Here is a 27,175-nt window from a genome sequence, read left to right as displayed (position 1 = left end):
GCGGTGTATTTGTCAGTCAACTCCTTAAACAACGCGGAATTCTTTCCACTCCCAGCCCCCAGGTTGTGGCATGACTCACAGCCTGCGTCCACTCACCACAGAGATGAAACTGCACATCCAGGAATACCAGGAGTCAATTCCAGAACCATGGCTCCGGCGCAGATCTGCAGGCAGCTACATCTGATATTTGTCACTGAGTCACCGCAGCATTTCAGGAGACAGGATCTTAATTAGGGACCGATCCTGCAGCCTTCGCTCCCTCAAGTTAAGACCTGAAGGCTCAGGCCCCAGCTTGCCCCCGGTACGGTGTCATTTTCAGAATGCAGAGTGGTGTTCAGCTGCTGCTGTCGAACCTCTTGGGCACACTGCTGGGTCGTAATTCACAGCACTATTGCGGGGTGCAGTAAAGCAGAAGATGGTGTGTGTGTATATCTGACCTGGCTCTGTGGGTAAAAGTCACTCCTGGGCAGGAGGCCAGTAAAAACTTATGCACCGCTTAGGTCCTGCATTAGCCCTACTTTGAGGGTGCACTGGCCTTCTGCACAGGGGTGACCTTCATGCAGTTTTAGCATCGACCACTGTGGGGGCCCCTTCCCTTGCCGTGCTCCCAGAGCTGATAGCACAGTGCTGTCCCCCAGCCCCTCTGCAGTTTAGTAAGATCCTCCCGAGTCTTAACTTAAAGCAGCAGGGGAGTTATTTACACGGTGAGGAGACAGAGCCCTGCCTGCTTTGAAATATCATTTTAATCAATCTCACTCGTCCCATCAGCAGCTGCTGGCTTGCCGGGGTGCGTCCCTCATCCCAGGCACTGAGCCATTTGGGGGCAGAGGAAGCCAGCGGGCGTAGCCTTGGAAGATAAGCACAGCCAGACTGGAGGGAAAGAGAGAAGAAGAACGTTCCACTGCCACCTCTCAGGGCTGGTGGCACGGCCGATTAGGAAGCACGCGTGGTAGGACCTTGCTGCTAAAGCTCACAGCTACTAATATGGTCCTACCACAAGGGAGACAGTCAGGACAGAAAGTTGGACATTAATGAAGGCAGAGGATAAGAATACTGTTGCCGTAGTACAGAGATTCGGCTCATCTCAGCCACGCGGCTGCATCCACGGTTTCCTGGGGAAGCCCGCCTGGCTCTCTCAGCAGAACGATTCGTTCTTCTGTTTGATGTGACAGGGCTTGCAGAGGACGTGGCTGCCCAAGGGGTAGCAGCCGTTCTCCTCTGGCTCGGTGGACAGGGGAATCCTGCAGTTCTGTGAGGTAGAAAGTACGTCAATCGAAAGTCAGTCAAAACCGGAGTCATTTCTAAAGCCTCAAGCATCACGGGAATTTCTTGCCTTTGCTGGCCACACGCTACTTCGGTTTTGTCACTTTCATTCACTTGGAACTCCATGAGCGAGCCCCATTGCTTCCAGCACACGTCATGCTCCCAGCACCTTCTCCTGCAGACTCGCTAGCTCATCCCCCACGTTCATCAGTTTCAACCAGCCTGTTGCATCCTGGCCATGACACCCAGACCGTCAGGCCATTGAGATTCTGCCTGGGCATGAGGAGCTGGGCCCCAAACCCCTCCTGCACTGGAGGAATTCAATTAAACCCTGTGCAGTGAGGCCACAGACGGTAGCGGCTCCCACGCCCCACTTTGTGAGGTGGCAGCAGATGTGTTGGTCTTGGAACACGGCCGGGCACCCGCCACCTCCAGGGGCACCCTGCACACATCCAGCTGGGCACCCTGCACACACCCAGCTGGGCACCTGCCCCCTCCCGGGGCAGGCACCCAGCTCCATGGACCCAACCATCCCCAGGGGCACCCTGCATGCACCCAGCCGGGCACCCTGCACACACCCAGCTGGGCACCCTGCACACATCCAGCTGGGCACCCGCCCCCTCCCGGGGCAGGCACCCAGCTCCATGGACCCAACCATCCCCAGGGGCACCCTGCACGCACCCAGCTGGGCACCCTGCACACAACCAGCTGGGCACCTGCCCCCTCCCGGGGCAGGCACCCAGCTCCATGGACCCAACCATCCCCAGGGGCACCCTGCACGCACCCAGCCGGGCACCTGCCACCTCCGGGGACATGCTCCACGCGCCCAGCCGGGCACCCGCCGCCTCCAGAGACATGCTCCACGCACCTAGCTGGGCACCCACTGCCTCCAGGGGCAGGCACCCAGCTCCACAGACCCAGCCACCTCCAGGGGCACCCTGCATGCACCCAGCCAGGCACCCGCCGCCTCCCGGGCCATGCCCCACACCCAGCTGAGGACAAGGGGTGGGTGCTCGGTAAAGCCAGCCCGCTGCAGAACCAGGAGGGGCTCCTGGAGCTTTCTGAACTGTGTGTGTTGCAGAGAGGAGGGGAGTGAAAATATTCTGAACGCATCCCCGTTCGCCTGCATGTCTGAGCAATGGCTTGGCCACAGGAAATGATGCGGCAGTGAGCAACCTGCTTAGTTCTCCAATAACCCAGGGAGAGAACCTGTGTTTGTGGAATAAAATCCTCTTTGTTTGGGGCTGCCTCTGGGTGGTTTCTAGGACAGGGTGATCAGACAGCAAGTGTGAAAAGTCGGGATGGGGGTGGGGAGTAATAGGAGCCTATATAACAAAACGCCCCCAAAATCGGGACTGTCCCTATAAAATCGGGACAGCTGGTCACCCTATCCTAGGACTTTACACCCTCCGCCACCAAGAGTTTATTAAAATAATAAAAAAGTCAGCAGCATCCCAGCAGGACCTACCTCACAGCGATAGCAGCTTTCATGGAAGCTTCGCCCCATGCATTCTATCCTGTAGGCATCTTTCCCCTCCTGTGGGATGATGGGTGTCTCACAGACGCTGCAGATGGAGGCGTACTTCCTGATGAAACAAACAGCCAACCTCTCACGCCACAGCCGTTGCCAGCCCAATTAGCTGTAGCAATTCCCAGCACAATTTAAAGCTAGATCCATGTCACTTTACGCAGCTTCTGTATTACTGCACGTGAGACGGAAATGGCAGACGCACTGGAATGAGCTGGGTGCCAGGTGAAGCTATCCAGTAAATCACTTGTGGCCCTGTCTCTGCTCTCCTTTATGCTAGCTTATACACTGGTGCAACTCCGCTGACGACGACAGCAGCGTGACTGAGAGGAGAGTCAGCCCCCGGGGGGTTAGGAATGCTGCAGTGTGAACTAGCCGGGGGTGAATAGCGGGGACATTGAACTAAAGGGGGAAACTGAGCAAAACAAAAAATTAAGTCCTGCACACAAGACACAAAGTGAAGGACGCAATCCTGCAAAGCATCCCTGCAGCAGAGGGCCGTTACTCACCCTGGCGGCATCGCAGGGTGCTACCACGGGGGTGAATGGAAGATTCTGATTGGGTGTCGCTCACCCCCACTCTGCCCAGGGGAATAACGCCTCCCTGAGATGCAAAGTGGGGGAGAATCGGGTCATTGCACCTGCAGGCTTGGCATCCAGCCCTGCTCCCATTGGCTTCGGTAGGAGAAAGAGCAGCATACTAAGGAGACACTCCTCAGGCAAAGAGCCCTGTTGAAGCCCAGGGGATGAATTGGGTGAGTAAAGGCTACTTGCTGGAGGGAAGGTTTGCAGGATCGGGCCCTTCAGGTTGTCTCACGTGTGCAAGACTTACCTTTTGAACAGAATCGGGCCCTCTGAGCTGAAGAGGAGGGTAGTTTAGGTGCAGAGGTGATTTCGCTCTAGCTTCCTACCCCTCCGACGCGCCACTTATAACGTATCGCACCTGTAGAAATCATCCACGCAGTGCACCTCGTTCTGGTCATTCACGGCAAAGCTCTCGTCCCCGATGCTCCGGCCACACACGGAGCACATGAAACACTCGGGGTGGTACCCGTTCCCCAAGGCGCGGACGATGTGCTCCAGGATCAGACCTTGGCACTTGGCACATTTCTCCAGTGTGTCCTGCGGGAAGGAGAGAGGCAGATAAAGCGCAGAAACCGGAAGTGGATGGTACCATTCACCCCTCGCTGCGCCCCCAATGCAGCCCTCACCTCCGCAGTGAGGGAGGTTGTCCAGGCCAGAGAGCTGGGAGGAACCAGAGTTCAGTGCTGTGCATGGTCTCAGAGACCCTCCCGGCACAGTGGCAGAGCCATTCACGCCTCCACGCTAGAAGCTGCCTGCCAAGCCCCATGGCTCTATGGTCACCGTAGCCAATGGAAGACTGCAGCCTTTGCTGCTTCGCAATGAACGACGCGAATAGATGAACGCTCCCAGGACACAAATGTCCTTCTGGCCTGTAGCCATGAGAATCCCTGGCCTTCCTGTAGCACTTTTCTACAAAGTATTTCCAAGCCCATTCCGAAACATTCATAAATTAGGTGCATATTGGCCTATTTTGCAGGGGGTTAAAGTTAAGGCCCAGACATCTAGATCCAGATTTCCAAAGGCGGCCTGGATCACGGCTGGCCAATGGCACGAACCTTGGGCCTGATTTTCAGAGCGCTGAAGCTGAAGACACTCAGTGCCACTGAAAACCAAAGCCGGGGTGCCTCAAGCTAAGCTGCCAGAACAGGGGGTGCACAGAGCAAGAGGCCACTTTTGGAAACGCTGACCTACACAGCTTGCTGTAGGTGACACAGAGCTGGGGGTGGAATGTGGCGGGCCTGACTCCCAGTCCCCAGCTCTCAGCACCAGGCACGTTCCCTGGTTTAGATCTGCTTGGGACTGATCCTCAGGCTAATCTACCCCTCAACTCCTCAGAGCATCATAGAATAGCAGGGTTGGAAGGGACCTCAGGAGGTATCTAGTCCAACCCCCTGCTCAAAGCAGGACCAACCCCAACGAAATCATCCCAGCCAGGGCTTTGTCAAGCTGGGCCTTAAAAACCTCAAAGGAAGGAGATTCCACCCCCTCCCTAGGGAACCCATTCCAGTGCTTCACCACCCTCCTAGTGAAAAAGCTTTTCCTAATATCCAACCTAGACCTCCCCCTCTATCCTCCTGAAGATCCTGGGAGTTGAGACCACCCCGCATCCCACAGGATCAGGCCCTTGTTCTGTAAAGACCTGTGCCTGAGCCAGTATTGGTGGCATTACAAAGATGGGTTTTCCCAGAGTAGGGCACTTCTGTATCTGAGGGACCCTTGCAGGTCGGCTCATCTTGCCGAACTCTGAACCCCTCCTACTTCCCCAGGGGCTCCCTCGGAAGCCGGATTTGACTCCTGAGAACAGAATGACATTGGCCTCATGGGATGGCCAGGAGCCAGTTGCACTGACCTTGTAGCAAGAGTTACACATTGGCCGGCCCTCTTTCTGGTAGTAGCGCTGCCCCGCTAGCCGGCCGTGGCACGTCCGGCACGTGAAGCAGTCCGCGTGGTACTGTTTGTTCATGGCTTCTATGGTCGGGGTCCGGGGGGCAATGGCCTTGTGGCAAAAGGCACAGACTGGAAGAAAGAACCAAGTCACTTTGCTATGGCCAAGGAGCTCCCATTGGACAGTAAATCACCAGGCATCTGCCAGCCAGTCAGAAGCTGCATAGAGCTCACCGGGGGTGGGGTGGGGTGGGGGGGAATGGTGGCAGCATGGGGATAAAGTCGGGCTGCAGGGCTGGTCTTGTATATTTTGTAGAGGGGGTGAGGATCACCTAGGAATGCACCAGTGTCTTCAATCCCCCACCTCCCCCTCTCCTCCAATCACGGGCCCCGGCACCAGCCAAGCTCCTCCCCCACCACTACTCCCCACATTGTGAGGTTCCTGCTACCCCTCTTCCCATCCCCAGGCTCCCAACGCCCCCTCCCCCAACAGCCTTGCTGCCACTCCCAGCCCTGGTGCTGCTCATACCAGCGCTCGGTTCTGCCTGCTTGCTGGGCACAGACCGGACTCACCGCCCCCTGCACAGGTTATGATTAACATTTGCATTCCATTAGCACCCAGAGGCTAATCGGGGCCCTGCTGTGCTGGGTGCGGTACAAACACAGCGGAAGGAATGGTGGGCCCTGCTCTGCCAGGCATTTTCCTGTGGGTGCCACAAGGGTCTGTACTCCAGCCCTTACCCGCCAGCTGTGCAACTCCATTTGATAGGCTCTTCAGTTCATATCCCTGAGCTAACTAGACATTCTCAGCACGGCTGCCCTTTCTCCCTGCAGCTTCCCATTCACACCAATGGCCGGGACTCTGCCTGAGAAACTCCTTTGCTTAAACACTCTGTGCATCTGGGGACAGGAGAGCGCTGCTGGGAGCTAGCAAAACCCGATCCTTCCATTACTGCACGATCAGTCCTTGCTAACAACCAGGTGAATGCAGCCCCACTGAAGTCAGAATTGAGCCCTGTAGGGACAGTTGGGATCTGGTAGACAGAACATGAAGCTGGGGATCCTGGGAACCTGGCGTTGACTCTGCCGCTGACTCACTGCGTGGGCTTGGTTAAGTCACTTATCACCATACCTCAGTTTCCCCATCTGCAAAATGGGGATAGTAAAGCACACGCAGCTTTGCAAAGCATGATGGGATCTATGGAGGTCAAGCGCTGTCAAAGAGCGAGATATTATTAACGGACTCTGGCAGTTACCTGTGGAAATGTCTCTTTCCAGGTGCCCATTCACGTTCTGTTTCGGGGCCTGGCGCTCATCCACTTGCTCCAGACTGGTCGGCTGGATTTTATGCTGCCTCGGTTCTGCTGGGAACGTGGAAGAGGCCTGATGAAGAGGAAAAAAGGCATTCTGAGCTGGGGCGGGCGTCTCGCTGAGGCTTTGCGAGGGCTCCGTTGTGCTTTGGCGCAAACCCAGCTTGGCTAACGACTGCAGCGGTCTGGGCCTGTGACGGCAGGTGGGGGACGATGGGGTTTGACTCATGCTGGCTCTGAAGGCTGCCAGACATGCCAGCAAGGCACCGGGGACATAGCGAAGGGCTAGAAAATTAATCCCGTTTTAAATGAAAACCTCCTCCCGGAGAATAGCGACATTTACACTGAGAATGACACTGACCTTGGGCAAGAGCCTTGAGATCTGCTGATGACAGCACTAGGGCCAAGCCAGGCGCTATTACTGCCATTTATTATAATAGCACCTAGCAGCGCCATTGGGCCGGCCCGCGCCCTGCACATACACACAGCGAGAGACCATTCCTGCCCCCGAGAGCGCAAAGTCTAAATAGCCAAGACAGACAAAGGGGAGGAGAAAGCAAGTATCATTACCCCCCATTTACAGATGGAGACACTGAGGCATGGTGCGGGTATTTTGTTTTAAATAACTTGCCCAAGATTGCCTAGGAAATCCAGTTGTTGAACCCAGCTCTCCGTATCCCCCAGCCCTGCCCTCGCCACAAGACCATCCTTCCTCTCATCTCAAAAAGTCACTGACTCTCAGTGGCCACAGATTTGCATTGACAGTAGAAATAACCACCATAACCAGACAGACCCTTCTCATCCTTGGGTAACCCCATTGATTTCACTGGAATTACACCGGGGAGGGAGGTGGCTGGAAACGTTCCTGTCTGGCTCTGTGTTTTATTTCTGCTGTTTATAACAATGTTGGCTCCTTTATGCTCTGGGAACCGCTGCGGAGATCTACCCGCCCAGGCTTAGGGTGGCTGCTTCTCGGAGTTTGTGCACCGTGACATCGCTGCATCTTGTCTGCACGTGCTGCCATTGGGGCAGAGAATCGTACCGTAGGGCTGGACGACACCTCGAGAGGTCAGCTGGGCCAGCCCCCCGGACGAGGCAGGAGTAAGTAAAATCAGAGCATCCCTGACAGGCATAAGCAGAACTGGGTTTACAATGGCACCAAGGCCCCAGGCCCACACTCAGAAGGGCCCCGGCACCTGGACTGTGGCCCCGCCCCCACCCCACCCAGGCTCCGCCCTGAGGCCACGCCCCCACTCGGCCTCTTCCCCCCGAGGCCCCTCCCAGTCCTCTCCGCCCCCTTCCCCCTGTGCGAGCGGCTGGCGGGGCCTTGCGGGGAAAAGGCCACATGGGGGCGGGGCCTCGTGGCAGAGCGGGGCCACGGTCCAGGCGCCAGGGCCCACAAAAGTTTAATCTGACCCTGGGCATTAGTCGAGTTTATTCATAAAAATCTCCAGTGCCGGGGACTCCACAACCTCCCTAGGTAACCTGTCCCAGTGCTGAACTCTCCCTAGAGCTGGGAAGGTTTCCAAATATCTAATCTAAATCTCCCTGCCTGCAGACTAAGTCGCTTCTTGGCCTCCCCTTGGTGGAGCTGGAGAACAATTGATCCCCATCTTTCTAACAGCCCTTAACCTATTTGAAGACTGTTATCAGGTCCCCGCTCAGCCTTCTCTCCTCTAGACCAAACACACCAAGTGTTTTCAACCTTTCTTCATAGGTCAGGTTTGCTAAACCTCTGATCATTCCTGTTGCTCTCCTCTGGACCCTCCAATTTGTCCACAGCTTTCCTAAAATCGTGATACAACAATGCTCCGTGGGCTCAGGAGGTTACTGGTCACTGCACCAATAGAGGGGACCTGGCATGGAGGGACAGAGACAAGGCCCGTGCCAAGAGCAGAAGGCGCAGGGAGAGCAGGAGAGAGAGACAAGTTTGGCTCAGGCAAGTCCCCAGGGCCTCGAGAATGCAGCATGCAAACAGCAAACCAGGCAGCGGCCTAGCTGGGAACCTGGGTACGTGCAGCAGCTGATCCACCGTGAGATGGGAATCCAGGGAGCTTGGGATGGCGGAAGCAGGACGTTCACTGGCTGGAGAGGAGGAGCCAGCTGCTCTCTGCCTCAGGTGCCCTGGAGAGGGGCAGGGGCTTGCTGGGCTCCTCCATACAAAGAGAGACGGCAGAGAGCCATCGATGACAGAATCAGACTAAACATCCGCATCCTTCAGGCGCTGTTATGTTTGATCAATTTAACTGCCCAAGACAGGGAGGGAAGGGGGGAAGGACATGAATATGAAGCTGACTGGACCTGTAGGGGGGGAATAAATGGCTCCCCCGTTAGCAGGGAGCCAGGGAGTTTAATGGGCAGCACAAGAGAGATGGCAAAGGCTGGGTTTGCCAGCTCACTACAGCTGCAAGGCAAATCTTGGGGGGTTTATCAGGGGAGCGAGTGGGACCTTTTCGGTAAGATATTAGGCTTGGAGGAATCTGGACAATATTTGTGCCTTGAATTTAGTGCTGATGAAAGCGAGGGACTGGATTACACCAAGAGCAGCGCAGGCTGGAGCTGTGCCGCTTCCCACCCACAGCTTTGCCGATGTCCCTCAGTCCCAAGCCAGGCCCCTGCTGTTCCACCCGCAGCTCTGCCGATGCCCACGAGTACCAACTGCAGTGCAGGCAGCTACGCCGGGCCTTGACCCCCGGCAACGCGGCACGCTCCTGGGGGCGGTGCGTCCTCCCCAGAGAGCGGGGAGCACAAAGCCTCCAGCAAGCGCTCACCCGTCAGCAGGAAAGACACCTTTGTGACGCTCAGTTCCAAAGGCTCGGGGATCAGATGACTGGAGGCTCTGCCCCAGTGCAGAATTTGGGCTGATTTAGCTGAACGTGCTCGAAACCCCAAAATAACAACAAGCAGAAGGTCGGCTTTCTGGCGCTTCTGTTCTGTGGAGATACGCTGCCTTCTTCACAGAACGGCAGCCAGGCTGCATTAAACCACAGGCTGGGCCAGCGTCGGGCCTCTGGCAGTGTGAAGAGAGGGGCCCAGGCTCTCTGGACCTCTGCAAAGCCGGCGGGTAATGCTTAAGGGCCTGATTCTCCACAGATCGCTCTGGCGCTGCACCGGCGTAACAAGGCCCTGCAGGCTTGTGTCTCTAGAGGTTCAGATCTCGACTCTACCCCCCTGGAGAGCAGACTCAGCACTCGGGTACGCTAGGAATGGTGACAGATTAGACAGAACAGCTGTTCAAACATACAGGAAGGGAGAAGGGGGAAATTCCTCCCTGAGCCTCCCAACCAATCAGCTTCTCTTGTGTAGTGACTCACACGACCATTGCCATAAGCTCCTAGCAGCTCACAAAATTTGTGCATCTCACAGTCCTCAGCACATGTCCTCACAATGCCTCAGTGTGGCAGGGCAGGACTATTATCCCCATTCCACAGATGGGGGACCTGGGGCCCAGAGAGGCTAAGTGACTTGCCCCAGGTCACACAAGAAATCTGTGGCAGAGCAAGGCTTGTCCCCCAGGTCTCCCAAGTGAGTGACGTGACCACCAGCCAGCCCTCCCTCAGGGTTCTCGATGCTGTTCTTTGGGCGCCAGGGCTAAAAACATCCAGGCGAGCCATGACACGAAACCTCCTCCTCCAACCTTCCATCAATACCTGCCGGCTCACAGGTGAGCTCACGTGCAGCTTCTGCAGATCAGGGCAAAGCATCTCCACCGACGGGGCGTTAAGTTCATTGGACAGAAGATACGATGGAGGAGACGGCAGGGGGCTCTCTGGGTCCGAGCCTATGGGAACGTCAGTCAGGACAGGACAAGGAAAGGAGGAGAAACCTGAAACAAGCAAGGAACAAGGCTGGAGTCTGGCATAAATAGGGTGACCAGATGTCCTGATTTTATAGGGACAGTCCTGACTGTTGGGTCTTTTTCTTATATAGGCTCCTATTACCCCCCACCCCATCCCGATTTTTCACACTTGCTGTCTGGTCACCCTAGGCATGAAGTAGGGTGTGTGAGGAACTCACATGCTGAGCGAAGGGGCCCTGAATCACAGCAGGTTAATTTCGTGCCGGTGAACAGGGCCGGATTGAAGATTAAAATCCCTTACCTACCCCTGGGGCTGGCCGGCGTGTGTGTTTACAGCACGTGTCTCTCCCAGGCCTGCCCCTGCTCCTCTCCTGGTGACCCTGCCCAATCTCCCCCTTCGGCCCAAAACACACGGATGCCTCCACAGGGGCAGGCCGAGGGCCTCCACTTCTGTGCAGCAGAGGGGAAAGCCGTGTTTGGAGCAGGGTGCCCCCCCTTGGCCCAGGCTTTGGTGCTGGTCAAGTGTCCCAGGATTCTTGGATGCTCCTAAAGTGTCTCGCGTTGCAAGAGTCTCCAGGTGGCAGTGACACCCAGGGTGCCCTGGGCGATGAAACCACTTCTAACCCAGAGCTGAGGGGCCCATTCTTATCTCTGCTGATATGAAATTAACAAAGCTGATAATTACTAACGGAGAGTAAAAGCACCCCTCCCCCCCCAGCCAAGGAGCATTAGTGGTGTTGGATCATAGAATCATAGAATCTCAGGGTTGGAAGGGACCTCGGGAGGTATCTAGTCCAACCCCCTGCTCAAAGCAGGACCAATCCCCAGACAGATTTTTTGCCCCAGATCCCTAAGCGGCCCCCTCAATTGGCAGGAGAAAAGTAACTCCTGCGTAGAACATTTGTTCATCACAGCTCCTCTCCTGCCGCACACCAAAGCTAGGAGCCTACATCTAGAAAACAGGGCCCGTCTGTTGGAATCAAGAGGAAACAAATGCTCATTAAAGCATAAAAGAAATCACTCCAGGCAAGGGTGCAGCCCCAGGCCAGCTGCGTCTGGGTACTGGGTTTGCTGGATCGGCACCACCAGGTGTGGGTTTGATCTTGCTTATCGGTCAGGGTTTGGTTTTGCAAAGGCTGGGTGGGATCCCAGTCCCTTTGCCCCTCCGCTGAGGTAAGTCAGTGCAGCTCCAGTGAAGGAATCAGAACTAGTCCCACTCCAGCTGATGGCTCTGGTGCCCCAAATGTTTCGCTGGGGCATCGAGGGGCTTTTGGGATTAGCTGATCTCTCCTCTGTGTCCGAAGCAGCATTAGCCCCAGCATCACTAAACTGCACCGTCAATACTGCAGCCGTGTAGTGCGTCTTCACGTGCTCTTGGCAATGCACGGGCTGTGAGTGATCCTCAGAGAGGACGCATGCCCGGCCACTGCTGAGGACTAACGGAAGTGATCTTTCAGCTCCAGCAGTGGCTGCCTGTGCTCCAGCTAACCGAGCTCTCCTTTAGATCAAGTGGGAGAGGCCTGGGGGTCCAGGTTCTGCTCCCACATGGCCTCTTTATGGACAGGGCTTGAAAACCCTACTTCCCAAAGCCAGGGGGAATTTTGGCCAGGCACTTGCAGGCTGCTGGGAGCTTTGCAGGAGAGAGAGGAGGCAGGAGCAGGAGGAACGTGAGCAGCCCACGTACCTAGCTGGGAGGTGGAGCTGCTGGGCTGACTTTGTGGGTTAGTGACTGATGGGCATGTTTCTCAGCCTGTGTGCGGCAGGTGTGTCGTGTGTGCCTATGGGTCATTTAACAAGCGTGCACACGGGAGGGGCCACGCGTGCCCAGGGCGCTCGGAACAGGAACTTCAGCGATACGTTTGTCCTGGGGAGACACGGGTGAACGAACCCAACTGGTTTCTGTGTTGGTGCCCACTGCGTTTTCACCTGGAGCTACCGAGGGGGAAGGGGGTGCTAAGCTGCGCTGGGCTTTGATAGTGCATCCCCACTCCCGTGCTGCATGGGGCACGGCTTGCTTGGGGGAAACGAAGGCCCCTGCCCCAAAAAATCCACTATTTTATTCAAAGGAAAATGTCTCTCGAGCTTGGGAGCGGAGGGAGGTCTGGGGGGCGGGGGGGGGAGTGAAGTCAAATTGTTAGCTTCCTTCTCAGCAAATGCCCTAAAATATCTCCTCTCCTGCTGTTTGTTTGACTTGCAGCCAACACGCAACCTGCCCACAAAGCAAACTGCCTTTACCGTGCAGCAGGCAGCCCAGCTGGTTTGTCCTGGTGGCTGCAAACAGTGCTGATAACAGATCAGTGATAGAAAGCAGATGGCAGCCGGGAAGACTCATTGTCACGTCACTAGCTGGGGGCAGGGTGGGGGAGAGATGGGCCAAGGACCCCAAACTCATGCATTTCAATGCTCAAGGAAGTTAACCCCCCTTCCCCTGTGGAAGCCCCTGATCCTGGTCCCAGGGGAGTTTTGTGGCTGTTCAGGGTCTGTCTGGACGGCAGCTAGGAGCAGGCTTTCCAGCACGGCTACCCAGACAAGTGCCAGCACACTAAAAATAGCAGCATGGCTGCCGCAGCACAGGCAGAGGCTTGGGCGAGCTGCCCGAGGACGTACCCAGGGGCCGGGTGGGACCATACTTTACTCGCATGTCACGTGAGTGCTGCAGGCCTGATGCAAAGCCCCCCGAAGTCAATGGAAAGACTCGGGGCCAGGCCCCTCCTTGTTATCGGCCCCAGCGAGCTGCACTGACACACCCCGAAGGGGAACAGTCTCACCTCCATCTTCTGCTCCCTCTTCCGAGCAGGTGTCTTGTCCCCTCTCTAGCCCGCCAGCCCCAATGGTGATTTGCCCCCTAGAACTCCTAGGAGCTAATTCACTTCCACGGCTGGGGCTGCCAGCTGGCCAGCCTCCCCGCTCCTGCAGCCACGCCTGGTCCTGTCCTGCACTCCCGAGGCAACTGTTGCGGGCTCGAAGCAAGGACCAGCAGCAGGGGGATGACGGGTCATATTGGGAACACAGGCCAGGGGAATAGATACAGGCTCAGGCAGGAACCTGCCCCACACAAGACCACCACCTGTCCTGCCTCCCGCCGGCGGCTCCCACCACCACCCCGACACAGAGCCTCCAAGGCCCTCGGGCAGTGAACCACTGCCCAGGCACCATCCTGCTGGGAATGAGGCCGTTTCCCAAGACTCTGAACTAAATCTTCCTGAATGCAGGAGTGTTGGAATCCAGATCTGGATCCCGGCTGTGCAGCAGGAGCCCGTTTCTAGTCAATTACGACCCACTCTCCCTCTGGGCCCCGTGCAGCTTGCTCTACGAACGCAGTGCAGTGCAGTCTGGCCACTGCATTCATCTTACCTCCGTTGGACAAGCCTGCCACTCCAGACGAGGGCCCAGAACTGCCCAGCGTCCTGCTGCTCTGCTTGCCGGCCTGGCGGCTGCTGTTGCCCAATTTCTTTGGTGGTGACACTTGGGGCTGGTGGGTCCCATCAGATTTCAAAGCCTCCTTTGGGTGGTCTGAGCTCGGCTGACGCACATCTGGCTTTACATCTCCCTTGATGACCGTGTCCCTCCTGGGAGGAGCCAGGGTAATGTATACGGAGGAAGCAATCCTCTTCTCCACCTTCCCAGACAGCATCTTTGAGCGGGGGCTCTGCAAGGAACAGAAGCAATGAAAACAGAGCCAGGAACGGCTCTCTGTACTTCTCCAGATGCTCTCTGGTCTCTCTCTTCCAGGGGAGCATTCCACACAGCCCAGCCTAACTCCCACACCACGTGAACCCAGAGCCGCCCCCAGACAAGCACCTCCCATGCTGAGCGTCTCCTGTTCCCAGCGACCCAAGGCGACAGCGTGTGTGCCGGGGTAGCTCTTGGAGGCAATGCCCAGCTGCTCCTGAGGCGATAGAAAGATTTCCTCTTTGGCCGGTGCACACTCAGCGTTATTGCGCTGCACACACCCTGGCGTTCAAAGTCTTCTTTCTTGGAAAGGAAAGTCAGAAAAAAAACACCCCAACCAACCCGTGCAGATCAAGATCCAACGAACTGGCTTGTGACTCCAAGGGGAGTGTAGCCAAGTGTTTGAATAGCAAAGTGCTGCCAGGGCCCCGGAGAAGGGTCTCTCAACAAACACGGTGCAAAGACCACATTCCTCACTGTCCCAGTCTCCCTTCTCCATAGACAGCTGTTATTACTGAGCAGGAAGCTTGGTCATTAAAGCAGGGCAAGGGTCAGTTTCTGTTCTGCACCCATTTGCAAGCAGGTCCCCGTGCCTCAGTTTCCCCACCTGTAAAATGGAGATGATGACACTGATCTACTTCCCAGGGCACCACAAGACTTAATTCGTGTAAATCCCTTTGAGATACTCCGAGGGAAAGCGTTCGAGAGGTGGACAGGCTATTATAATTGATGTTCATTTCTACAGCCCTGAAACTCAAAGGCCTCTGAATGCCTCATATGCAGGCACTGAGACCACAGACGCTCATAAGCAAGGGGAGTGAATGGCTCAGGGCATTTGTACTACGTCCCAGTGTGGGGGTGTTTTTGTACTGCAAAGTCACTAGTTCAAAGCCAGCTGAGCTCAGTATTGATCCGAAATTAGTAACATAAGATATGCACGTTGGACCCAAATGATACAGTGGGCTGCCTGTTGAGAGTAAAAATGAAATATTGAGCAGCGCCCTCATTCACTGTGCATTGTCCCTCCTGCCCTCTCTTACTCCAACGGGCTTGGATCAGGCCCTAAATGAGTCAAGTGTCCTGCGGAAATAAATATATAATACTAGAAGCTGTAGCATGATGCATATGCACAAGGGGCAGAGTTAAGGTTATGTGGGCAACCTTCACATTGGCATTTCTTGACTTATAAGTGCTTCACTTTGCAATCTTAATGTTCTTTTAATGTAGATTTATGTAAGGAATGATAACTACACTTAGTAGTTACATTGTGCAAGAGGGCATGTTACAAAGGAGGGCAAGTATCATTACCCCTGCTTTCCAGGTGGGGAAACTGAGGCACAGAGCAGGGAAGTGACTTGCCCAAGTTCACCCAGCAGGTCAGTGTCAGAGCAAGGAACAGAACCCAGGTCTCCTGAACCATGCTGCCATCCCAAAAGGGACACAAGTTCTTAACCTTGCTCAGAAGGGTGGTACTGAGGGCCCTGGCTCCCACTGACAAGGGGAGCATTCTAAAGCAGTGGGGCCTTGACACGAGCAGCCCACCCTTGGGATCATGCTGCTGGAGCCAGCAGCTCCAGTCCTGCCGGTCTCAGTGTCCCTGGTGAGAGGTGGGGCAGCAGATGGCTCTTCAATTAGACTAATCCGCATTGTTGTAAATTACCGTGAGACCCAGCATCCCCCTCACTCGGCAGGAGCTGCGGAAGAAACTTACAGGGTGAGCTTTTCAGCACAATCTTTGGGGATAAAGCCACCACCATCGTCAGAAGCCGTTGGGCTAAACCCCCCTTGTATGCCGTGCTGGAAATCGATCCCCATGAGTTAACGAGAGGATAAGCCATTGCATCTAATCGGGGGCAACTGAAAGCAGCGAGGCTGTGTGATGGAGGGGGAGACAGAGCCATGAGAGCATGGGGAGGCCCGCGCTTATGTAAACCAGTTTCTCGGCCAGGTTAATTCAGTGCACTGATACGGTAAAGTGCACAGAAAGGGCGGGGGAATTTTCCTTTGAGCTCTCCAAAGGAAATTCGGCCCTCGGAAGATCAAACAGTGAGCAGGCGATGTGATGAAAGGCTCCTTTGTTGACTGGGCTGATAGCTTGGTTACAGTAGGAGCTCTTTGACCCACACAAGCCTCCTCTTCCGGTGATCTTCAGGAGCACATGGGTGGCCCCAAGCGCTGAGCGCTGGAACAGGTAGCTGGAGACTTTGCATCTCTAGAGCACCTTTCACCTGAGCAAAACATGATTCACAAGAGGGAGGCAGCAGAGGCCAAGGGCTAAAAGCCAAGATGTCAAGAGAGCTGGACTCTCTTCCCAGCTCTGGACTCTGTGTGTGACCTTGGGCAAGTCCCTTCTCCCTGCCCCCACCCATCTATGCCTCAGTTTCCCCATCTGTAAAATGGGGGAATGATACTTACCCGTCTCCTGGCGAGAGATCTGTGAGGCTCAATTCACTAGTGTTTTTTTGGATAGTGCTTTGAGATCCCCAGTGAAGAGCACTAGGGAAATGCAGTAAGACTGCCTTGTACCTCTCATATGGCATTATTAACATGGAGACGCAAGACAGAGAGTCAGTGACTTGCCAGTAGTCAGAGTGAATGCCTAGGTACCTGCTTCTGCTGGTTTTCCCTCTGCTTTGCATGGCTGGAGTGGCCGAAGACAGCCAGAGTCGGGGCCAGAACCTGGCCCACGTATTTCAAAAATACAGCCAGACGCCTTAGCCAGCCCAGACGGACGTTCTGCTAACCACACGGAGCAGGAATTTGAAATACATTTTTAGTTTCTTACCAGGTTTTATTTTCCTCTGACAAGTTGGCAAAATTCCTCTCCTGAAGCAGCTGCCTTCCCAGCATGCACTAGGCGCAGTGATGTCAGTAGCGGCTGTGGTCAGTCCAGAACAGAGCCTGTTGGGGAAAAGGCACAGCCAGTTATAATCAGTGCTGGGCAGATGTGAACAGAAATCCCAGCCCTGATGCTTATGAACCATATAAACTTCCTCAGAAGAGATGGACCTAATGTTAAAGAGACAGGTTTCCTCTAGAATCCTATTTCAAAATGGATGACACCCCTTGATGTAAACCATCGGTAGCTGGGACATGCAGAACTAAAGGGACATTCAGTTCTGTATAAAGAGAGTTATAATAGTTTCAGGATTTATTTAATTTTATTTATTTCAATAAAAAGGGGAGTGGGTGGGACTTGTAGATGACTTACGGAAATAGTTTTTAATTGGAATTTTTGCCTTTATTATGGAAAAAGAAATAGAAAGCCTGGAACAGTTTTGTTCTGGAGAATCTGTTGGCCATCTCAAAGGCTGGACTTTAATTCGAGTAGAGGGATCACATCTTTAACCACGGCTTCCTTTCTCCAAAGTGCTAATTGGTCATATACATGAAACAGACGTTAGCGAAAACAGAGTTTTCAAGGGTCTGATGAAAAGTCCTCTCTTCTCAAGAGCTCAGCTTTCGCTTTCTTCGCTCTTACAATGTCCTCATTTCACTCCTACTCCAGTAGGGTCACCAGACAGCAAGTGGGAACAATCGGGACAGGGGGTGCAGGGTAGTAGGTGCCTATATAAAAAAAAAGCCCCAAATATCAGGTCTGTCCCTATAAAATCGGGACATTGGGTCCCCCTGTACTCCAGCCACCATGGAGACTTCTAGGCTAAACATGAATAGACTTTCTAATGTTAAACTCAAATGGGGGTGCTGGGGCCTTAAATAAAACCCTGTCGGGGTTTCTTCATCCCCTGTAAAGAAGCAGCGGATAGGCACAAGCCCTTTGCAAGTCACATTCAAATGTAAACCTTCCCCGTTAGAACAGGGACCCAAAACAACTGGAGCTGAGCAGGAGAAAGGGCAGCCCAGGAGAGATGGACAGTCTAATCTCACTTGTAACGTGATGCCCCTCAATGGATCAGCAGCAGGAGGACTCCCGGAGCCAGGCTCGTTAATCTGCAGGAGGCCCAGCCCCCACCAGAGGCCGTCGGACGGGTGCTCCACTCGGCGGGCACGGCTCACGCACGGTTCCAAGCAGAGCCAAGCGCAGAAGAGCAGCCCACCAGCGTCCCGGATGGAACGGAAACTGGGAAGTGTTGGTTCCATGGCGTGGCGCTCAGGGCGGGACACGGGGGGCTGATTCTAGTCTGAGCCATCTCAGGCATTGTCCAAGTTGTTTTAAACCTTTGACTGTTTATCTGGATCATGTCTCTTTAAGGCAGAATCCCCCTCCCCCTCTTCACCTCTGAGCAGCTGGTGACTATACAGACCATACGTGCTGCGGAGCCACGCGTGTGCAAGCCGTGTGTCACACCGGGCCATGGGAGGAGGTCCCTAGCTCTGCACTTGGCTCCTTTCATGGGCTTTAAACAAGCCCTTTGTCCATCAGCGTGTTATATTTTAATATCACCTCTCATGTTTCCTTTCCTTTATTTTCACTCAAAAGAAAAAACCCCAAGACAACATAATCCCCCTGCCCTTTCCTGCGCGTACTGAAGAGCTGTTGAGACGGGGCTCGGTTTGGCAGATTCATTTCAGTGAGCAGGATGAACTGGAATTAGGATGGGCGGATTGGGACCACAGAGCCTACCAGCCCTTTCTGGAGAAACTAGGGCACCGATCCTGCAAATCCTTACGCCCCTGAGTAACTGGACACTTGTGAACATGCGCATTAATCTGTGGCTGCGGGATCAAGGTGCGATGAAACGGAGAATGATCTGGACTTTCTTGGCATCTCGCACAGGAGAATCTCAGAGCCTTTCACAAAACAGTAATTAATTAGGCCTCCCTCCCGCCCAACTCGGTGAAGTCAGAATGTATTTTTTACCTTTGACAAATGGGGAAACTGAAGCCCAGAGAGGCGGATGCGACTTGGGCAAGATCACACTGCCAGTCAGCAGCAAGGCTGGGAGTGAAACTCAGGACGTCTCACTGCCAGGCCCCTGCTCTAACCACTAGACCACACACCCTCCTATACCTGAACTCCCAGCCCCGCCAGGAGAGCTGGGAGGAGCAGACTGTGGGGGTTGGGGGCAGCCATGGGACCAGGCCCACAGAAGAGGGAACTGCCCCATTGTGCAGCCTTAACAGGAAAGATCCAGAGCCCTTGGTGCTGCCCTTAGACTCCCCTGCCCACCTCTAGCAGCTTCCATCCATGCAACTCACAGCACGCGTGGACACATGCCCCCGGGAGAGAGGCAAACGGCACCACCCGTGGACACCGGCAGAGAGAGGAAGCCGCTTGCCTGCGATCCCACAGGGGCACTGGTGGACAAGCCTCCTTAAAACATTCCCAGGAACATTCCCAATAAGCCCGGGGCTGTTCCCAGGCCAGGAAGTCATTTTCCAGGTAGAGAGAACAGGGCAGAAACCTCCCCACTTACGATCCCCCTGCGGCTGTGGTGGGAAAGATGAAAGGCTCGGGGTCTGTACAGCCTTCCGGCCCAGAGTTAGGGATTAGGGGAACGTCAGGCTGTTAGCTCCCTTACCCAGCCGCCTGGGGGGCCCTGGCTCTGGCTCCTTCCCTGGATGGGGCGTGAGCCAAGCCCACACGCTGGCATCCGTCCTGGCCACCTCTCCATGGATTCCCTGGTTCACCTGTGTGGAGCCATCAGACGGTGAAGACTTTCAGTCACTACCCACCCGGGCTGGACTTGAACCAGTGATACAGCTACATGCGATAAAATCCATCAGCACTTTGTTCTGATGCCAGGATCCTTTAGCTGCAGGGGGATGGATGGCAGGGAGGGAGGGTGGTTCGTTCGAACTCACGGGATTATCTTTGATCAGACAGCTAGTCATCTCTGCTGGTCTGTAGCAAGTCCCACCGTGGGATCACAAATTAATAAAAAGACGGGGAAAGGTCTGTCTGGCCTTTACCAAGCAGCATCATGGAGAGGACAGGTTGATGTATTCCCCGTCAGCCCAAAGCTCGTTACAGTTACTGAATTAGATGGCCATTGTATAGGATCAGTGAGGGGCCGAAGAGACAGTGTCCAGACCCATGCTAGCACTGGACTCCAGTTCAGGGCCTGAGGCCCAGTCAAGGCTAGGGGTCAGGTTCATGTTCAGTGGCACAGACCTTCTCAGCAGCTGATGCAACTCAGCCTGAACTGGCTGCCTGGGTGAAATCCTTCCCAGACGCATTGCAGTCCCAGAACTAGAAAACGGGTCTCTGGGTCCAACCTGGACACCAGATGATAAGAGTGGGCGTGGATCCAAGGATTTGCCTCCAAACACACACACTGAAATTCCAAAGGGGTGCAAGGTTCCAGATTTGGTTCATCGCTAGTTTTAGAGGCCTGAATTTTCAAGGGTCCCTCCAATTTCGGTCGTCCAACTTCAGACAGTCCTGACCCAATTTCCAGAGCGCGAGGACCAACACCTGAGTCATTGGGCGCCGCGGATGGTGAACACCTATGAAAGTCAGGACCTAGGTGTCTCACGCTGGGCACCCCAATCTAAGACACCTTACACTGCTTGACTCCAGTAAAGGGGCCTAAAACTGGACATATGTTCCACTCCTACTTAAAGGCTGCTTGCAAAGGGGGTGCTGTGGAAAGATTACCAGCCTCCCCGAATTTAGCAAATGATCCAGAGATGACAAAGGCTTTTTCAGATTTGTTTGAAGATATCCACAACGTGCGTGTGCACACACAGACACACACACGCGTATGTTTTTACACACAACATAATCCAGAGATTTTAATGCCCCTGTTTAAAGCAAAGAGGCAAACGTGCCCACTGCACTCCTGCCCCCTTGAAGCCAACACATCATCTCCTCTAGTCCCTGCAGTCGGAATGGGTGGGAAGGGAATTCAGGCCAGTTTGTTTTTATTCACATGCCACAGGAATTTCTCTTGGGGGAAATGATTAAATTGAGTTTCTTAAGAAGGATACACACACATTTCCTTAAACGCTAGAGAGAGATTCGCTGCTTGGCAGATGTTGACAGCTGTGCAGACAGCTCAACCTCTGCGCCGCATGGAGGCTGCCAGGGACTTTGATCCTAGCACAGCAAGCCAAGCTTTTCTTCAGGGTCAGCTAGATCTCCGTCCAATGGGTGAGCGCTACACTCAGAGCACACCTACGCTGCATCGTAAGCCTGGGCGCTGACTCAGGTCTGAGCCCAGACCCTGGGGAGATGATGTTTCACCTCATGACCGTTCTGCTGTCTCCCATCTGACTAGCCCGCGCACAGGCCTGGGAGACAGGAACTCTGAGTTCTAATCCCAGCTGTGTCGCTGCAGCTTTGGGTCAACCACATTTTCTAGGGTAGCCACTGATTCCTGGTGTCCAATAGGAGACACCTTGGGGCGGGTTTTTCAGAGGCTCGCACCTGGAGTGCTGGGATCTCACCAGCCCTCAGGAGCCTCAAGTCAGACACCCCAGCAGTGAAGCACCAAGAGCCATTGGCTCTGTTTAAAGCTGGGGCCTTCACCTTTGTGTGGGCCCCACCCTGGCTGCCCACAGCACCGCTGAAAGTGACGAGAACTGATGCTAGGGTTCGCTGGAAAATAAACAGCAACCACCCAGCTTACAAAACCTGCTGAGGTTTCCAAACTTGTTTGTGTTTTGCTTGGGAACGAAAATGAGATCTTCCAAGTTTTGGGGCACAAAACAAGAGCGAGACACCCCAGAATAGCCAACAGCCCCATGTTTAAGGCCCTCATCTGGGATATAGCAAACCCAGGTGCAAGCCCCTGCTCTGCCTTCCGCCGGGGGTCTCACCGAGTGCATCCGACATGCACGGTGCGCTGCTTAATACGCCCATCACCCTCCGCAGGAGGGATTCCCCCCATTTACTAAGAGGAGGACTGAGACACAGAGGGTCTGTCTACACAGCAACTAGACACCCGTGGCTGGCCCGTGCTGGCCAACTCGGGCTTGCAGGGCTGTTCCATTGCTGTGTAGACATCTTGGCTCAGGCTGGAGCAGGGTCCTAGGGTCCTTTCTGGCTGGGCCAGTCCCCAGGAATCACATTCCCCTCAGAGAGCCAGCCCCGTGAGATGGGGAACTAGCATGGGATGCAGGGCCTGCACCGCTCCCGCTCCATAGTGCCATCTGGCTGTGTGGACAGAGCTCCAAACCAATCTAGCTATTGGAGACCAGGATGAGACTAAGTGAGGGGTGGATTGTCCCACCTTGGCTGCTGGCCACTGTTGGAAGCAGCACACTGGGCTAGATGGACCTTGGTTGTGATCCAGTCTGACAACAACCACGTTCCTGTAACCGCACCCAGGCTTCCAGCTCAATAAAAGAGGTACAGGCCCACATCTCCCCTCTTCCTGGCCGCTGGGTTTCATTTAGGCTCTTACCAGACCTGACCAACCTCGGGCTCCACTGTCGGGGGTCTCAGGCTGGCTGCTTGGGAGAGACAAGCAGTGACCCCCCGGAAATTCCTTCTATCTTTTGTAAATTTTCAGTTTTGGGGGGAGAATTTCAGGTTATTTCATGTTACCCGTGAAATATGTGCTTTTATTTCTTTTTAGTACATTTATGTTAAAAAAATACCTCAAATGACAGAATAGAAATCCCTATGCCCTGCCCTGCTCTCCTCTTTCTGCCCCACATCCAGCCCTGCTCCCTGCCCCCAGGGTTCCCCAGGAGGGAGTTGTCATTGCAGCCTGGAGGGGGCAGGAGTGCATGGACCGGGCACTCCTGTCCCAGCGGTGGTGGCACAGGCTCCCCCGGCCCCCATCCAGCTCACTACCAGGCCAACCTCCAGCCCTTGGATGCTGATGCCACTAGCAGGGACCAGCCGATCCACAGCCAGCTCCAGGCACCTGTTCCCCACCGACAAGAACAGCCTGGAAAGGGTGCCCTGGCGTTGTGACCTGAGGCACTAGGTGACAATGCCACTCACGCAAATTGGGCCAAATCTGAGTGAGCGGCGTTGCAACCGGGCTCATGAGGTCACACTGCTCGTCGGCAGGAGCAGAGGTGCACGGAGCCGGCTGCGGAGGGACGATTGCAGCGGCTGGCAGCAGCATCCAAGGGCTGGAAATTGCAGCAACTATAAAAAGGGATTTTTTTCATGTTATTCAGGGATCGACCCAGGAGCTGCAACTAAACCTGGCCACTGGCACTCCCAAGGCCGAGTGCAGCTGGTTACAGAATTCCTAACTGCCCTCCACCCACCGAGCAAACCTAGCTGGTTAACCCTTACAAGCCACTATGCTCCGTCGCAGGGTGAGCCTATGCTAAGGCCAGAAACCATAGCAGGGGCATCAGACGCAGGAAGCAGCTGGTGGTGCCGCTGGTCCTTCCGATGGTCTAGCAGGTTCCTGCTTGACATAACCCTTTTGGTGCGTCCACACCTTTGCAACCATGGCTGAACCAGTGCATTCTGGGAGTCTTGAAGCACCTATCCTGTAGGGCCTAGCACTAGGTGGCCACTCACGCATTCCCAGAGTACCCGACATTCCGGTGCCTGCCTGCCCCAACCACCATTTGCAGCACCTTCATGTCATAACAACGGTTCTGCACACCAATCAGTTCTGGCGCCGAGGGCACGGGATGGAGCGCTGGATTGTACAGCTCCTCCCTTAGTGACTGGCCAAGCTAGGCTGGAAACCACTTCATCTGGAACCATGTTTATACGGTGCCCAGCCCAGCCCCCAGGGGCAAAAACTGCATCTGGCATTTATTCTCAAAGGAAACCGAGAGAGGAATGGAACAAAACACTCGGGCCTCCCCAGACTTTTCTGCTTTGCCTTTCAGGAATAAACAAGGCACAAGAAAAGTGGAGTCTCCTGCCACTGATGATTTTGCCTGGCTGCGGTCGGCTGCTCCAATAATACTGGAATAGCCCCTGCAGCTAGAGCAGAAAGAGCCTGTACTCGTCCCCATCGGTACCGGGGATAAATACTTGTGCTCAGCCTCAGAGGGGAGTCAGTCAATACAACTCGACATCCTAGGCCAAGGCAGGGCCCGTGTGCTCGTGATCCCTAGCATTAAAAACCAGCCACTGCCCCCCTCCACCCACAGTCCGTCTGCCCATGTTCTCATACTGGCACCCATCACATTGCATCAGGGCGCCTAAGCGTCTGTGTGTGGCTGGAAACAGACCTCCCTTCCCACAGAGTCCTTATCCTGAATCCCTCCCCTCCAACCCCCATGCAACGTGCCCTGCTGCTGGAATACCAGCATTCACAGGAGAGGTGGGGCCCTCCCACAATTTATCACACAAACCCCCAATAACTTGGGAAGGATGGCCCAGCAGCTTGGGTACTAGCCTGGGACTTGAGAGACCAATGTTCAATTTCCTGCTCTGCTACAGACTGCCTGTGGGACCTTGGGCAAGCCAGTGGGAGGTAAGCATCTAAATCCCTTGGTGGAGCTGTGCCTCAGTTTCCTCTCTGTACAACAGGGATAACAGCCCTGCCTGGCCTTGCAGGGGTGTGTGAGGCTAAATCCCCTGGAGAGGGGGAGGTGCTCAGATACCAAGGCAATGGTACCAGATATGTATCTTATCTAGAGATTAGTTACACAGTGATTGTGTGTTAAAGGCTCCTGTGACTAAGCACCTGATTAAGGTGGGGAAAGAAGGGTGAGGCTCTTACCTCCGGGAGAGTCCCTGAAAGCAAACTAAGGTTATTGAAGACTATCTCATGGCCAGCCTCCACCCAACTGCTTAAACCCTCGCCTTGGCAGCCATCAGATTTCTCCCTAACAAGCCAAGCTGGCCCTTGGCTACTGAACGGCTAGGCTGGCGGGACAGCGCATGCAGGGCACCGAGGGACGAATATGAACCATGTGCTGGTTACATTCCTCATTGCAGAGCTCAAACGTCCCCTCCTTCCTGGGGGAATCAGATACCAAGCAGGCAGGCGGGTCAGAAGGTTACCAGCCCCCCTAAAGGAGGGAGGGAGCCCACAGAGCCCAGCCTATTAGCTCCCTACAGCTGCTGTTTAGATGGGGTCTAATGCAGTGATTGGACGTGTTATAGGTCTCCAACCCAACAGGGACTCCGGACCAACAACCAAGGGGTATCTTAGGAGGCTGTGCTGGCTCTGCTGGGGTCCTCCTAGCCTGGGAAGGAAGCCTGTCTCCTGCCACTGGTCAGTGCCCGCTGTGCCCCGGGAGCAGTTATTACAGCACAGTGGGCGCGTTCAGCCTGCCCAGTGATCAGCTCCTAGCACGGACAGCCGTGCTCAGGTGCACAGGCCCCAAGAGCCCGGGGAGCTAACACCTGCCTCCGGCGCACGCTTCACGACAGTCGCAGCAGCATGTCCAGCGTCTTCAGCAGCCCCTCCAGTGCGGGCTGGAATGGGACAGCTGAGCCCCCCAGACACAGCATCTAGTTAATCCAACAGCCCATGTAAAGCAGCTGTCCCCTAGCCCCGCACTCCCCAGGCACTGGATGGGGATTACAGACGGCTCCTACCTCTGCCTCACCAGTGTGTGTGCTGGGGGGGAATGGACTAGATGATCTTTGAGCTGCACCCAAGCAGTGACCAGGGGCGGCTCCAGACCCCAGTACGCCAAGCGCGTGCTTGGGGCGGCATGCCGCGGGGGGCGCTCTGCCGGTCGCCGGGAGGGCGGCAGGCGGCTCGGGTGGACCTCCCCCCGGGGTGCCTGCGGAAGGTCCACCGGAGCCGCGGGACCGGCGACCGGCAGAGCGTCTCCCGCGGCATGCCGCCCTGCTTGGGGCGGCGAAATGGCTAGAGCCACCCCTGGTGGCAGTGACGCCATAATATCACCTCCAGTGCCTCCCGCTGGGTGAGGACAGCCACCTAGAGACCGCCCCCCACCCTGTGCCACACAGCCTCCCCCCCCAATCCGGGGGCGCTGAGACAGGAGCCTGCCACCCCGCCAGGCACTCCAGCAATATCCCCTGGCTGGGGCAATGCGCAGATCTGAAAAACAAAGGGTTAGACAAAGGGGTCCTACAATAAACACAGCCCGGGGGGGTCCTGCCCAGCCCCCTGGCGAGTAACCGCCCCCCCAACTCCCGGCCGCTTTCCTAGAGTCTAGACGGGAGCGCTCGCCCCCCCCCGGCGCTGCCCCGCTCCGATCAGCCCCACCCGCGGCCTCTCCATCTGCCCGCGCTGCGCCCTGGCGCGCCGGGTGGGTCCCCGCTCGGGTGGGTCCCTGGCCGGGTGCCCTGCGGCCCCTGCCAAGGCCGGGAGGCGGCCGAGGGGGGCCAAGCCCCGCCCCAGCCCGGCTCCCATTGTCCCCCTCACCTGGGCCGGCGGGCGGCTGCCCGGGCTCCCTCCAGGCTGCGTGCGCCGGGGCCGGTCCCTGGCGCTGCGCGGCGCACGGCTGCCCGCGGCCCCTGGCGCTCCTGCCCGGCCGCGCCTCCCGCGGGGGGTCGGGGAGCCAAGGCAGAGCCGCCCCACTGACATCATCGCCCCTTCCCCGCAGCCTACCCCCGCCCCCTTCCTCGCCCGCCGCTTTACCATAAAAGGTGATCGGCTGCGTGGGGAATTGCGCAGGAAACCGGCCGGCCCGTCCTTCACCTGCCCACCCGCGGCGCGTCCCCCCGCGCCCCACGCCCCCTGCACCGCGGCGCCACCCCCCCAGCGGGCTCCTTCCCTCCCGCCGCTCCCCAGACGCGCTCGCCACCTGGTTCCTTTGTTTCGCTCTTTGGATCCGTTTCATTTTCAATCCCGGAGGTTTGGGGGTTTAGGGGGCTGGGCTGGACAGGGGCTGGCAAAGAAAAGGCTCCATGCAGGCACCAAGGGTGATTCATTGGGGCAGAGCTGGGGGGAAGGGAGAGGGGCATTAATCCCCTCCCTTCCCCCCACCCAAGATCTAAGGAGAGATCTACATGAGAAAGTTGCACAAAGGTGTGATTTTAAACCACTTCCATTAAGTTAGTGCCAGAGGCTCCTGGACAGGTATTTCAGTTTTCAGCAGGCTGATGTCAGTTTGTCTTCTACGTCAATTCCTAATTGATTTGACAGTTCTAGAGTTTGAAATTATGTCCAGCTAAGTGACATACAGTCTCTGCAGTTATTACATCACTTGTGCACATCCACACTGCACTCCTTGTGTCTGCAGTGCACGTCCTCGCTAGGAGCGTTGGTACTGATGCAGAGAGCGGTGCACTGGGGGTGGCTATCCCACTGGGTAATTCATCACCACTGTAGCACAGGGTGTTTTGAGAAGGTTTTACTATGCCTCATGGGGCCGA

At 55.6% G+C, this 27,175-nt stretch overlaps 1 protein-coding gene across 3 annotated transcripts; it reads right to left on the bottom strand.

Moving 5' to 3' along the window:
- Nucleotides 1–724: 724 nt before the first annotated feature.
- FBLIM1 (filamin binding LIM protein 1) lies at nt 725–26,497 on the bottom strand. 3 transcript variants are annotated; one of them, XM_039508567.1, is made up of 9 exons: nt 26,439–26,497; nt 16,826–16,941; nt 13,723–14,017; nt 10,220–10,395; nt 6,516–6,642; nt 5,225–5,391; nt 3,734–3,912; nt 2,732–2,849; nt 725–1,249 (listed from the first exon to the last, which is right to left on the bottom strand). In XM_039508567.1, the coding sequence occupies exons 3-9, from the start codon at nt 14,000–14,002 to the stop codon at nt 1,136–1,138; spliced, it is 1,161 nt and encodes a 386-aa protein (XP_039364501.1). In that variant the 5' UTR covers nt 14,003–14,017; nt 16,826–16,941; nt 26,439–26,497; the 3' UTR covers nt 725–1,135. The 3 variants fall into 3 exon arrangements, with proteins under 3 accessions (XP_039364501.1, XP_039364500.1, XP_039364502.1); XM_039508566.1 differs by lacking the exon at nt 26,439–26,497 and adding an exon at nt 26,223–26,356; XM_039508568.1 differs by lacking the exons at nt 16,826–16,941; nt 26,439–26,497 and adding an exon at nt 14,170–14,323.
- Between the last annotated feature and the right edge of the window lie 678 nt (nt 26,498–27,175).

The sequence above is a fragment of the Mauremys reevesii genome, linkage group 21 (assembly GCF_016161935.1).
Source record: "Mauremys reevesii isolate NIE-2019 linkage group 21, ASM1616193v1, whole genome shotgun sequence".
NCBI lineage: Eukaryota > Metazoa > Chordata > Testudines > Geoemydidae > Mauremys > Mauremys reevesii.
Note: the sequence above shows the minus strand (reverse complement) of the source record. Positions and strands in the feature narration are given on the sequence as shown.